This window comes from Elephas maximus, chromosome 21 (genome assembly GCF_024166365.1).
Source record: "Elephas maximus indicus isolate mEleMax1 chromosome 21, mEleMax1 primary haplotype, whole genome shotgun sequence".
Classification (NCBI taxonomy): domain Eukaryota; kingdom Metazoa; phylum Chordata; class Mammalia; order Proboscidea; family Elephantidae; genus Elephas; species Elephas maximus.
In genome coordinates this window covers 80682526-80695848 of record NC_064839.1, presented here as the reverse complement: position 1 = coordinate 80695848, position 13323 = coordinate 80682526, and the positions used below count along the sequence as shown (strand labels likewise).

Genomic DNA, 13323 nt, shown 5'->3' with positions numbered 1-13323 from the left:
CAGAAACCCTATTGGGCAGTCTACTCTGTCCCATAGGGTTTTGGTGAGTCAGTAATCGACTCGACAGCAATGGGGTCTGCAAGAGACCTCAAGCAGTCCTTCAGATAGGGCTACTATCTAAGATACTTTAACTTCTGGGACAGATGGATGGCAAGAATTTAAAAAACACATTCCTCTTAAAAATACTCCTCAAACTCTTAACAAAACAAAAAGAACAAACAAAACCCGCAATGTTTCACACCTAAGTAACTGTGGTATTGCTAAAGCTTTCTGGAACAGATATTTCAGAATATTCTTTGGGAGCCTGTTCTAGGATTTAAGTATGCTTTCCAACCTGAAGTTCCTTAATATATCTAACCGAAATTTATTTCAGACCATTGTGTCTGTTTCTGTCTCCTGGAAAAATGGAAAATGCCTATCAGTCTCCAGAAGACAATTTGCCTGTGGACAGAGATTGGAGCCTTCTTCTCCTTCCTAAAGACGCCCAAGGTAGGTAACAATCCAGATCCGGTGTGTTACTCGATCCCACATCCTGCACCCCTTTTTAGGCCATAATCTCGTTTGTAGTCTCCGATGCTCTCAGAGACGAAAGCACTGCTTTGGGGTAACGGCTTTCAACAAATGGTAACAACCGTAGTTCCTGGGGAAGCTGTAGGTGAGCAATATTCAAAATTGGACACTTAGGATTGATCATTTCTAGGAATGTTTAGTTAGTATTGTACCTAAAAGTTGCTGATTCTGGTTACAAACATCTGTTTAGCAGAGGCCGGCACAGTATTTGGATTCCTTCTATGGCCAATTAACTACAGCTACAGTCCAGACAAGAAACCCTGGTGGTGAAGAGGTTAAGAGCTACAGCTGCTAACCAAAAGGTTGGCAGTTCAAACCCACCAGGCGCTCCTCAGAAACCCTATGGGGCAGTTCTACTCTGTCCTTTAGGGTCGCTATGAGTTGTAATCGACTCACGGCAATTTTTTTTTTTTTTTTAATGGACAGGCCAGATAGCAGTTTTCCCCCTTTTCACTAAAACCCAGTGCCCTCGAGTCAATTCCGACTCACAGCAACCTTGTAGGATGGAGTAGAACTGACCCTTTTCACTAGGTAGGAAGAAAAGAGAGAGCTAAACTAAGTGAGTTGCCTTTACATCATTACATATTTTGTTCCAGTCAAATACATTAATAGTGAACTTATTGAATTAGGCCAAGACTAGTAACTCCAGTTCACAGATACGACCTTGTTCCACCTCAATTCTCACAACACAAAACCGTTTAAGGCTTTTTTATAGAGAGATAGACATAAGTTAACTTGACTACACTGGGCCCAAAATGGAGTCACTTATGCTAAGCCCCAAGTTAAGAAGCCGAAACCTAAGTTTCTATTTCTTGAATGTGCCTAATCTTCCCAGGAGCTGAAACCCAAGTCAACCAATTGACTCTCCAAGAAATGGAAACCGAAGCTAACCAGGTTTTTTGGGGGGAGGGGGGGTTTATTATTTACATAACATTTAGTTACATTTAGTATTTTTTAATCTTGCCTTTTGATCCTCTAAATAGTCTTTTCTATCACATGAAAAACAAGGAGAAATCCTTTTATGGAATGGTTATTACTGTAGTTGAGAATCTATACTACAGATAATGCCATTAAATCACGTTACTAGTAAGTGTTGGTGCTTAGTTGATGTGATTCAGTCATGTACCTTTTTCTTTATAAAAGGGTTGGACAGTCATAAATGCTTTCTGGGGAATAAGACAAAAAAAAAAAAAAAAAACGAAAACATTTATTTTAATTGCAATATTGCCAAAAGTAGAATTTCCTTTTGTTTCATTTTCCATCGTTATGCATCACTAGCCAAAGTCTAACCCGAGAAAAAAGGACACAGTACAGTGAACCTGCAGATGAATAAGCCTGGTTTGCTGAACACATGGTTCATAAGAAGAGGACAACACGAACATACTAATAAAAATATCAGGATGGGATTCTTCAGGAGCTAGGATGTTAAATGAATACTCTAAATTCATAATCTATTTACTTATCTAAGTGCCCGTGGTTTTATGAAAGTATGAACTGAGTTTATGAAGACAGTAAGATGACTAATGAAGAATATTCTTTGCTTTCTAGTGGGAACTTCTGTTTTCGTCTAACTGTTTAATTTCTCCTCCATCTCTCTTTCAATTAACCTCCCTGTTTGTATTCAATGAGATGGCACATAATAGAGAGAAAGAAAAAAAAATCTTGCTGATTTATGAGTATTGTTTCATAAAGTGACAGCTTCCTTTAGCCAGATGCCCAAGTGCTGCAAGTAAGAGGAACACACAGTACAGTAACTACCCTGAATGAGAAAATACAGTCGTTGCCTGGGTTTAATCCGTGACTCACAAAGGCCCCTTTTAAAATGGCCCCTCAGGCTTTGTTGCAGGCACGTTACACAGGTAGTAGGAGACAGGGGAATAGCAACCGATCTCCATCTCCGTATGCCGAAATCTGGAGGAACCACTTCTAACAGCAACAAAGAAGAAAATAATGACTTAAAGGTTCTCTACATCTTCAAAGGGTTCTTTCCAAGATTTGTTTTAAATGAAGCTGGTCCTTTATTTCCACACTGCTACTCATAAGGAATATAAAAGCAACAACACAAAAAGAAATAATAGAAGGGTTGCTAAAAAAAATCCTGTTTGTGCCCAGATGACTGGTAAGTTGTTCAAGGACAGCCCAGCCGCGGGAAACCACCAACGTCAGGAGGACCACACCAGAATGATTCCTTGAATAACTGTTGGTTGGCGACTTAAATTGTCTGTGGATAGCTTTATAGTACATTTCCCAGTTTTCCAAAGTATATACACCTACGTTTGCTGTACTTCCTGGTATATGAGTAATGAAATATATAACCCTGAACTAACAGCAATTCACCTCTTCTGACCAAGGATGGGGGTGGTATAAGAAGGAGTATGATTGGAGGCACATTTTTCTTGCCCTGCCTTGGTACACGGGCATTCTGGGATCTAAGGCATAAAGCTGTTCAGTCACAGGGTACCGCACTGTCCTGTATATTCACAGAAAGACAAACTGTGGCAGTCAACACAGTTATGAGCAACACTTTGCCAGCATCCTGTGAAGCCTGCCCTGGAGGAGAGGAGGGGAAAGCCACCCTGGAATCTTGGGGATGAGGGTGAGTTATGGGCACACGTGGAGTTTTAAAAAGCCTATCCAGAGCGTTTGACCTTACTTTTCTCACAATTCCTGGCCATTTCAGATCATTGCTTGAGAGTGTTGAGCTGTCCTGCAAAATGAGGCTGCCCCCTCTCCTACAGTGATTCACAGTACCTGCAAGCTACAGCTTGACTTCAGTAGTAACTATGCGTTCCCCAGCTGTGGACAGCAAGCACACATTCAACAAGTGTGACTCCAGAGTGCTGTGCAGTGAGAGTTGATACAGCAGGCCTGCTTGCAGGGCTGGCCCTTGGCTGGCATCTGGAAACTTGGCTATTCCCTACACTGGCAAGGCTATTTTGCCCACCAGGAGCACTGAGCACCTGGTTTTCTTCTCTGGGTCTTGAATTTTTGTAGTTGTGGCTGTAGTATCTCAGGTGGAGATAACGTGCTTGAGCAGGCCCCAGTAAAAACCCTAGACTCTGAGTCTCAAACGGGCTTCCCCGGGCAGAAGCGCTGCACATTTCCTGATGCATTTTACTGCTGCAGAAAAGAGCACACTCCATGGGACTCTCCCAGTGGGAGAGAAAGAACATAGGGTTTCCGAGCTGCATTTTTGTATGTTCACAAATGACTTCTGTGACTGTAATAAAGTACAGCCGTGAGTACAATGCCTCAGAGTCCTGTGAGTCCTTCTAGTGAATCAACAGATATGGGAGTGGTAGTGGGACCCCTGAAACAGATGTCAAGGATGCCAATAAGCTTAGAAAGAACCTTGCTTGAAGTCTGTAAACATAATTGTGATGATTATAAATGTATGTGATTTCAACTTTCCATGGCAAAATTTCTGGCTAACCAATCCCCATAGGCAATAAAGTGAAGTAATGATACTTACAGATGCAAGAAGAAACCTTATAAGATACCGACACTTCCTTCACTTCCCAACAGCTTTACCATATTTTACTCTAAGGACCTAAAACACTGTGGAGAAACACTATGTAGTCGTCCCTCAGTATCCAAAGGGGATTGGTCCCAGGACTCCCCCAGGATACCAAAATCCCAGGATGCTCAAGTCCCATACATAAAATGGCGTAGTACTTGCATATAACCTACACACATCCTCCTGCATACTTCAAATCATCTCTAGATCACTTGTAATACCTAGTACAATGTAACTGCTACAGAAATAGTCGTTAAACTGTACTCCAATGATCAGGGAATAATGATAAGACACACGGCGAGTGATACTCAAACAATAAGCGCTGGAGACTGAGGAGCTGTGACACGGCGGGCAGCTACAGCAGCGGACCTCTACACAGCACTTCATTCCCAGGGATTCAGCGTAGTGCTTCACGTGCTGCAAATTCAGGTTTTATTTTTTGGAAATTTCTTTTTTTTTCCTGAATATTTTCGATCCATGGATGGTTGAATCCACTGATGCGAAACCCATGGATACGGAGGGCTGACTGTACCTTGAACTCTGAAATTTTTGTAGGATTATGCCTTTTAAAATGAACAGTGTACACTTTCACTGAAGTGAGGTAGAAATTTATTACTTTTGCTGTATTTTTTAAATTTAATTGATATCTCAATTTTAATTCAGTTTTAACTTCAGTGACACAAATGGTAAAAAGCAAAGACACTGAATGCCTGGAAAATATGGTACCATATATACTCTGGATACTTTTGTATCCTTGCAAAATATAATTTATGCACTAATATTTTATCTTCCATACCTATTTGATTGTTTTACTTAACCTATAGAAGTCCATAAATGTCATCATATTTTAAAAAGTGCTAAGCATATATAAATTTTTTTTAAGAACAGCTACCAAAAACCAAAAAAACCCCAAACCGGTTGCCGTGGAGTATATTCCGACTCATAGCAACCCTATAGGACAGAGTAGAACTGCCCCACAGAGTTTCCAAGGAGCGCCTGGTGGATTTGAACTGCTGACCTTTTGGTTAGCAGCCGAGCTCTTAACTACTATGCCACCAGGGTTTCCTAAGAACAGCTAGACTTGTGTATTTTATAACTACTTTGTTTCTCATGGTACTGTAAAATAAAGTCATTACAAGTCAAATTTCTTTCTTTAGAGACTAAAATATATCTATAAATGCCAAGATGTACGATTTTGGAATCTACAGAGGCCAAGAAGTTCACATATTTGAAATCTTTCTTTTCTTAAGGTAAAAACTTGGTTGTGATTATTAAGAAATGCAATGGTAACACAGGACACTAAGAGATAATATATGAATGGAAGTAATATAAACTGGAAGTTTATTTATAAATAAGAAATGAAATCTTCTTTGTTTCTGTGAGTCAATTTTTGTGGCCATCACAATAATGAATAAAGAATTCTCATGCTTCATACCTGTGACGCTTGTTCTAAAAGAAACTGAATTGCCATTATGAAATGATAGCCTCATTTAAAAAGCAATTTCTTTAAAAACTAATTTGAAGACATGCGCATTTTTCCGTGGTGAAATCAACCAGGGTCTGAGCTCTTCAGACCTGTGTGGAGGACGGGCATAGAAGTGCAGTTGGCCTACCAATAGTACAGTGCTCTCCGTTCCATCCCTGGCTGCATTCGCACGTGCCGTCTTTGCAGGTTCCGTGTTCAGCACAGCGGGGGTGGCAGGCTCTCTGATTGCACGCTGGGCCCGTCCAGCCTTCTTCACAGCGACAAGTGCCCCCCATGCAAACACCGTGGGAGCCACAGTCCACCGAACAGATTTCTGTATTGGAGAAAAAGAAAAGGCAGAGCAAAGGAGTAGGGGGAGTGAGGAGGGGGTTACTAAGCAATGCAGCATCTTAAACTCAGATCTCTTAAGGTGGAGAACAAAGTCATTGAAGATCAAAGTATCTATGTATATTATGTAAATTTCAGCATCGACTACAAAGCATTATAAACGGCACAGCTTTACTTCTTTATTGGTGACTATCTCAGTGCCCTAATCACGCATATAATACACATGACAATTCTGTTATAATATCTTATTTTAATAAATATGCACATATATACATATATTATGTACGAGTATATGTCTGTCTATCTGTTTCTGGAGAGTATCTTTGGCAGCCGAGAGCTCACATCGAGTTACCCAACTGTCTCAGTGTCTAAGCTGGAACAGGACTTGGGATTCAGACATACAGCAGGAATTGAAAAGGGGTTATTTCTAACCCTATGGCGTAAATTTTTTAAATATTCAGAAATTTTCATTAAAAAGAACCTACTATGGTGAGTACATTAGCATGCATCTGGCACACAGAAATGCTGGCTAAATAAAATAAATTATTGTTTTTCCTATTCAGTAAATTCATACTGTTGACAGGTACACCTTGCTTAACTCACATAGCAGAAAATCAGCTTAAAAATATAATTACTGACTTTGTCAAAAATCAAAATACGATTTTTCAACAACTAGCATTACTGAAAGAAGCAGAGGTGACCAAATTACTTCAAAAACTATGATAACATCAGGTTAGATTTTCAAAAAGAATTCTGATGTCTGAGATAACACATTTTTTTTTTCCTTAAACCTTTCTCAGAAGTTTTATTTGTTGTGGTTGTTAGGTGCTGTCGAGTTGGTTCCAACTGATAGGGAACTTATATACAACAGAGCGAGATCCAATTTAAGAGAGAAAGAGTGAGAGAGAGAGACAGAGACAGAGAGAAGAGAGAGAGTGAGAGCTAGAGAGACAGAGAGACAGTGAGACACAGAGAGAGAGAGAGAGAGAGAAGTGGGAGCTGGAAGGAGGGAGAGGGAAGGATGGGGGGAAGGAGTCTTGAAGGATATTTTATTTTTTACTCTTTACATATAAAGTTATAGTTTCTCTAAGACTGTAAAATATGTTGTTTAGTTTTGGTTTTCTTGTAAAAAGAAAATAGCTCCATAACAGAAACTTGGAATCATTTCTAGCAACCAGAAAATGGACTACAGACTTTTTGTAAATAAAAAAACTCACCATTTCTATAGACACTAATGGTCCTCTTTTACCCACCCAGTGCCCGGCTAACACTCCTCAGACGGCAGTACTCGGTCTGTCTCAGGGTGCCTGCTGCGGAACTTCAAAGGCCACAGCGAGGCACTGTGAGAGCTGTGACACTGCGTATAAACAGCAGTCACAACTATTAACTGAAGACAGAGTATGTGTTTTCTCACGCCACAATTTCTCTCTCTTTTGAATTAAATTTTTGATTAAGAGATCCAAGATGGTTTGATTAACTTCAGAGCAACATATCATTACCTCAGCGCAAGAAGGGAGAGGCTTCTTTCCGAGGTCCCCTTTTTATTCAATCTAATCAATTTTTCATTAGGGTGAAGGTATTTATCAGCGTTTAGCACACTAGCTTTAAGCAAGGTGCGTCAATCTTTGTAACGAACTTATTAATTAGAGTTAATTTAATTGAAATGGAATTGAAGGGATAATTAATGGACAAACTGCTGATGAAAATAGAGGAAAGCTCTGTTGTTTTCAAACCTAGAAACTTTCTGAGGGAAATAATTCATTTCTTCTCTCCTAGCAGCTGAACCAAATGTTTTTTCAGGTATAAAATCTTATTGAATTCAGATATCTATCTGAAGGTCATTTCCACAATAACAATACCGGCAGGTGGTAAACTGTTTTCCTTTAGGATTCAGTTAGTTAAAAATTTAGAATTACAGTGCTAGTGAACTTTAAGCCGCAAATGTAAATTAAAACAATGTTTTTATAAGCTTAAAACGAAGAGCTGTGCAACAGCAGAGAGATGTATTTGAGGCACATGAGCCCAGAAATTTTCAAAGGATGAACCTAAATGTGCTAGAGATCTTCACTATTAATTCTAACTAAATTGTCTTTCTTTTTGTAACTAATAACAAAGTTTATTAAATATTTTTCTGTACTTACCAACCTTCTTCAACAGAACAGTACTGTGTACATTATTCAAAATGTATACTGAGAGTTTAATATGTGTTAAGTTTCTGTTTTGCACTGGGGATATAAAGATGAATAGGACATGGTCTCTGCTCACTACGCTACACAGTCATTTTGTATAGAGGTAAAATTAGATTTTCAACTGGCATAAAAAAAATCAGAGTAAATACCTAAAATAATGATACGTAATTTGGGCAGCCAATTTAACTTTTTAGTTAACATTCATATATATTTTAGGTAATCATAGCAATATCATTTTATGAGGCAGACTAAACTAGCTTTTGAGTTACTCAGTATCAGTTACAAGCTACCATGTGTGAAATACTTCAGGTATGATTATGATAACTTCATGGGAAACACAAAGGGGCTATTTTGCTTGCACTGCTCCTACCTGGGTAACTGTGGGAAGTGAATCAGAATCACAATATTCCAAGCAAGTATTATTTAATCATTGTAGTATTATGCCTAGTTTACTGATGGAGACAGAAGAGACCTGGATAAAATGCCTTTTTATATCTACAAAATGTAACCACGTGGAGTTTTTGCAGGACTCAGTTCTTTAGTATCAAAGTCAGAAATGTAAATAAAAACAACATAAAGGAGTAAATGCCTATTTCAACCCTTAAAATTATGATTTTTTAAAAATAATTTTTATTGTGCTTTAAGTGAAATTTTATAAATCAAGTCAGTCTCTCACACAAAAACCCATATACACCTTGCTACACACTCCCGATTACTTCCCCCTAATGAGACAGCCGGCTCTCTCCCTCCACTCTCTTTTTTCGTGTCCATTTCGCCAGCTTCTAACCCCCTCCACCCTCTCATCTCCCCTCCAGGCAGGAGATGACAGCATGAGATATATCTTTAAGAACGGAAGGCAAACCAAGCTAACGTATCATTTAAAATAACGCAATGAACCCATGCTTAATAAATGTTGGTTGGTGATGCATCCCTAAAACTCCTTAGAAATTGGAGGTTTTTTCATAACCCAGCCCAAATTTGTTTTCATTCTTATTTATCCTATACAAGTTAATTTTCTAACCAAATTTCTGGCTCCCCAAGCTATCTGAATCAACCAAGACTTCTATGAAAGAAGTAACAAAAGTGTTGTAAACCTTGCCTGCCTCCATAAATTCATGGCCAAAGGATGAGGAAGGAAGAGGAAAACAGGAAGGAAGAAAGGAAAGAAGGAAGGAACAATGGAAGAAAGATGGAAAGAAAGAAGGGAGGGAGGAAAGGAGGGAGGAAGAAGAGAAATGGTGGGGGAGGAGGCAGAGAAAACTCGTAAGTTGCCTCCTCAAAATATTTACTTTCAGGTTCAACAGAAGCTTTCATCAATACTACAAATTAGCCTATAAAAAAGTTTATTTACTTGAAGTTTCTCAAAATGCCAAAGAGTGATTTGTAAAAATTACTAGTGTTTTTCCACTGAAAATTAGCATGTGAAGACGCTACCTAGCAAGATTTCATTTTGTTTTATGCTATCAGGTCACACTAAAAGGTGAAATGATTTGCATTTCTTAGGTTTCATATCTGAAGAATGTTATGGCTAGAATGTTTTCCCCCAAAAGATATGCTGAAGTACTAATCAGTTTACCTGTGAATGTGATCCTTTTTGGGAACAGGGATTTTCTTTAGTTATGTTACTGAGGCCATAAGGCGCTGTCGCAAGTGCTTTTCACACATTACTCACTTAATCCTTACAACAGTTGCATAATGCAGTATTATTATTTCCATTTTACAGATAAGGAAGCTGAGGCACAGCGATGTTAAAGAACTTGCCCAACACCACACAGCTAGGGAGTAGCCAGCCCAAGACTTGAACCCAGGGAGTTTAGCTCCAGGGCCCATGTTTTTAAACACTTCCTGTTAAACAACAGGGGTTCAGAGATGAGGACAATCAGTGAGGGCGAGATTAACGGTGGACCCCTTCACTGAATCTAAGGTTTATACGGAATGTTTTTATTTACCCAACACCACAAATAAAAGTCTGTCTGTCCTTTTTCCTTTTTCTCATCTCCCCTTCCCCCTCCGCTACTATTTTTCTCCTCCTTCTTCCTCTTCTTTTTTCCCTTGGTATTATTGATCTTTGTTTAGATAGTTCTGGTATCTAAAATTCATTCTCTTCTCTTTCTCACTGATCTTCCCCCTTGGCCTCCACCCACAGCCTGCCTACTCAGTCAGCCTCTCCACTCCCCAGTGCCCTTCTTCATTCAGAGGCACTGACATTCCCGGCAATCTCCCTTATCTCAGACTTGTAGCTCCTCTCACCAACTTTTATGATTTTTTTTTTCAGTAAATCCTGGCTACTTCTTCTTTAAAATGTCCCTCAGATTTATCCTTTTCATTTCCATTGACTCCAAACTAATTCAAGCTCTCACCACCTCACAACTTCAGTTCTGGAAAGGCCTCTGACTTGTCTTCCATCCCTCAGTGTCTCTCTGTTTATGCTCCCCGACATACAGTCTACAGCTCAATTCTCCTAGAACACTACTCTCCTATCATCGACTATATCGTTATTATTAGTGAATTCTGCAACGTCTAAAACCAAACCCACTGCTGTCGAGTCGATTCTGACTCATAGCGGCCCTACAGGACAGAGTAGAACTGCCCCACAGAGTTTCCAAGGAGCTCCTGGAGGATTTGAACTGCCGACTTCTTGGTTAGCAGCCGTAGCACTTAACTACTAAGCCACCAGGTTTCCACGTCTAAAAACATCACTTCTAAATCGCTCCATCCATTACCGGTGGGCCCACCCGATTTTTACCTCCAAATACTCTTAACTTTGTTCACTGTCTCATGCAACCTGTGGTACTTCTCACATCTGTGTCTCTCCTAATAGTAATAATAACAGCTATATTTGGAATTTATTATGGGCCAAGCAATGTGCAAATTATGTGCATTAATTCAAGTAATTTTTCATAGCATCTATGTGAAGAATTTCCCATGATTAAATTCATTTTCTAGATGAGTAAAATGAGGCATATAGTAATCTGCCTAACGTTACAGACTGTATTTTTACACAAATAACATGTGTTATATGTTTTCTTGCCAACTGTGCCCTCCCCCATGAGGTGTTTTTGCAAGCATGCTATGCTGATTTATTTTACAGCAACATAAAAAAAATTAACATAGTGTTATGGATTGAATTGTATCTCCCCCAAAGTGTGCATCACTTTGGCTAGGTCATTATTCCCAGTATTGTGTGACTGTCCACCATTTTGTCATCTGATGTGATTTTCCTATGTATTGTAAACCCTACCTCTGTGATGTTAATGAGGCGGGATTAGAGGCGGTTATGTTAATAAGGCAGAACTCAAACTATAGGATTAGTTTGTATCTTGAGTCAATCGCTTTTGAGATATAAAAGAGAGAAGTGAGCAGAGAGAAGAAGGGTCTTATACCACCAAGAAAGCAAGCCAGGAGCAGAGTGTATCCTTTGGACTTGGGGTTCCTGCACCGAGAAGCTCTTAGACCAGGGAAAGACTAATGAATGACAAGGACCTTTTCCCAAAGCCGTCAGACAGAAAGCCTTCCCCTGGAGCTGGTGCCCTGAATTTGGACTTCTAGTCTCCTAAACTGTGAGAGAATAAACTTGCTTGTTAAAGCCATCCACTTGTGGTATTTCTGTAATAGCAGCACCAGATGACTAAGACACATAGTGTGCTTATCAAAGTCCTGGGGGTGGGGCACAGTTGGCAAAAAAAGATTATAATGCTTGTTGTTTCGGTAACAATACGGGAGCTGTCAGTGTTAGCGCTTGAACATGAACCCGTGCAGTTCGATCTCAGTGTCCGTGAGTTTACGCACTCTCTAACAGTGCTCCTCTAGTCAGAAAATATTTTTTTCCTGAAAATGCCATCTTTAAATGAAGGCAAGAAATGTCAATACAGGCTTCCCTGAAAGCCTTCATTACCCATCACGGTAGGTTGCTCCTCTGAAGTCCATTGAAGTTAGCATATCGTTCCATGTGACAATAAATACAATATTAAACTGTGACTTACTGGGTTCTAATTATTTCATATGGGTTCATCCTACCCCTCCAATCAAACTGCCATCTTCTAGACTAGAACAGAATCTTTTCAAACCATGTGACCCATTAGTGGGTCACGGAAGTTAAGTAACTAACCAGCATTAAAATATAGCAAAGACTGGAAAAAAAAATCAGTGTGTGTCACTGTGTGGAACTTTTGCTTCAGTCTCGTGAGTAACTGCATGTGTGTGTATACCAGACCAGGATGTAAAAAGGTATTTAAGACTGTAGGTTATGGTCAAAAAATCTGAAACCACTGCTGTGGGGGGCAGGACTGAGTCCTTATTTTTTTTTTTTACCCCTAAAGGGCCTAGCACAATGCTGCGCACATGGCAGGTGCTAGTAACAACTTGGCCACCGAATAAAATGACTACCTGCTGTTTCTAACATAATCACATTACTATAACTAAAAACTCGGTGTTGAACCAGTATACGCATCATAACATGGATATACGCAAGCTCTTCACTGGGTCATGTTTTAGCCTTTATAAAGTCAAACATTCCTTTTTACATTGAGGCTTCTCTGTTGATGAGTAATATGCTTAAATCCCCAAGCTGTGCCTAGGTCTGTCGAGAAGCCAGTCTGGATTCGTAGTTCCACACAGTGAGAGCTGAGAAATCAGGGTCCTACACAACGAGAGATTATTCTTTCCAGTAGTGCTGAACGGGAAATGGTAACAACATACTGGCTAAGGCTTTTCCTCTCCTTTCTATAAGGCAACTGAATTATATTACTTTTGATATTTATTGCTATCATCATTTACTAAAATTTATATTAGATGTTGTATTTTAAAAATAAAAATATTTAATCTTTATCAACACAGAATATTAAGCACTCAGGCTCTACTGCACTTATTAACCTCACCATTTGAACAGTCTGGGCCGGTCCAGTTGGGGTCACAAGTACAGGAGCCACTTTCCTGAAGGTATGTCCCATGACCGGAGCATTGGTCTGGACACATGGTCTTGAGTAGCTCACAGTTGTTCCCGCCCCAGCCTGGATTGCAGTGACACTCCCCATGGATACACACACCATGATTAGAACACCCAGGGTCTAGACAGTCAGCTAGTGGGAAGAAAAGAGAACAATTCCATGGTTAAATCTAGAAGATATCATAGCACAAGCAGAATAAAGAAAAACATCACAATCTAATTTATATGAATGTTTTGGATACTAAATATTTACCTACCATTTTCGAGAACCTGTTTCTGAAAAGGCAAA

General features: G+C 39.5%; 1 protein-coding gene across 3 annotated transcripts in view; it reads right to left on the bottom strand.

The window, feature by feature from the left end:
- TENM3 (teneurin transmembrane protein 3) overlaps positions 1 to 13323 on the bottom strand; it is a 793331-nt gene that overhangs the window by 127146 nt on the left and 652862 nt on the right. For all 3 annotated transcript variants that reach the window (XM_049864999.1, XM_049864997.1, XM_049864998.1), the window contains exons 11-12: positions 12967 to 13167; positions 5701 to 5886 (exon numbers count right to left, since the gene is read on the bottom strand). In XM_049864999.1, the coding sequence (XP_049720956.1) occupies positions 5701 to 5886; positions 12967 to 13167 (387 nt within the window). The remainder of the gene's footprint in view (positions 1 to 5700; positions 5887 to 12966; positions 13168 to 13323) is intronic.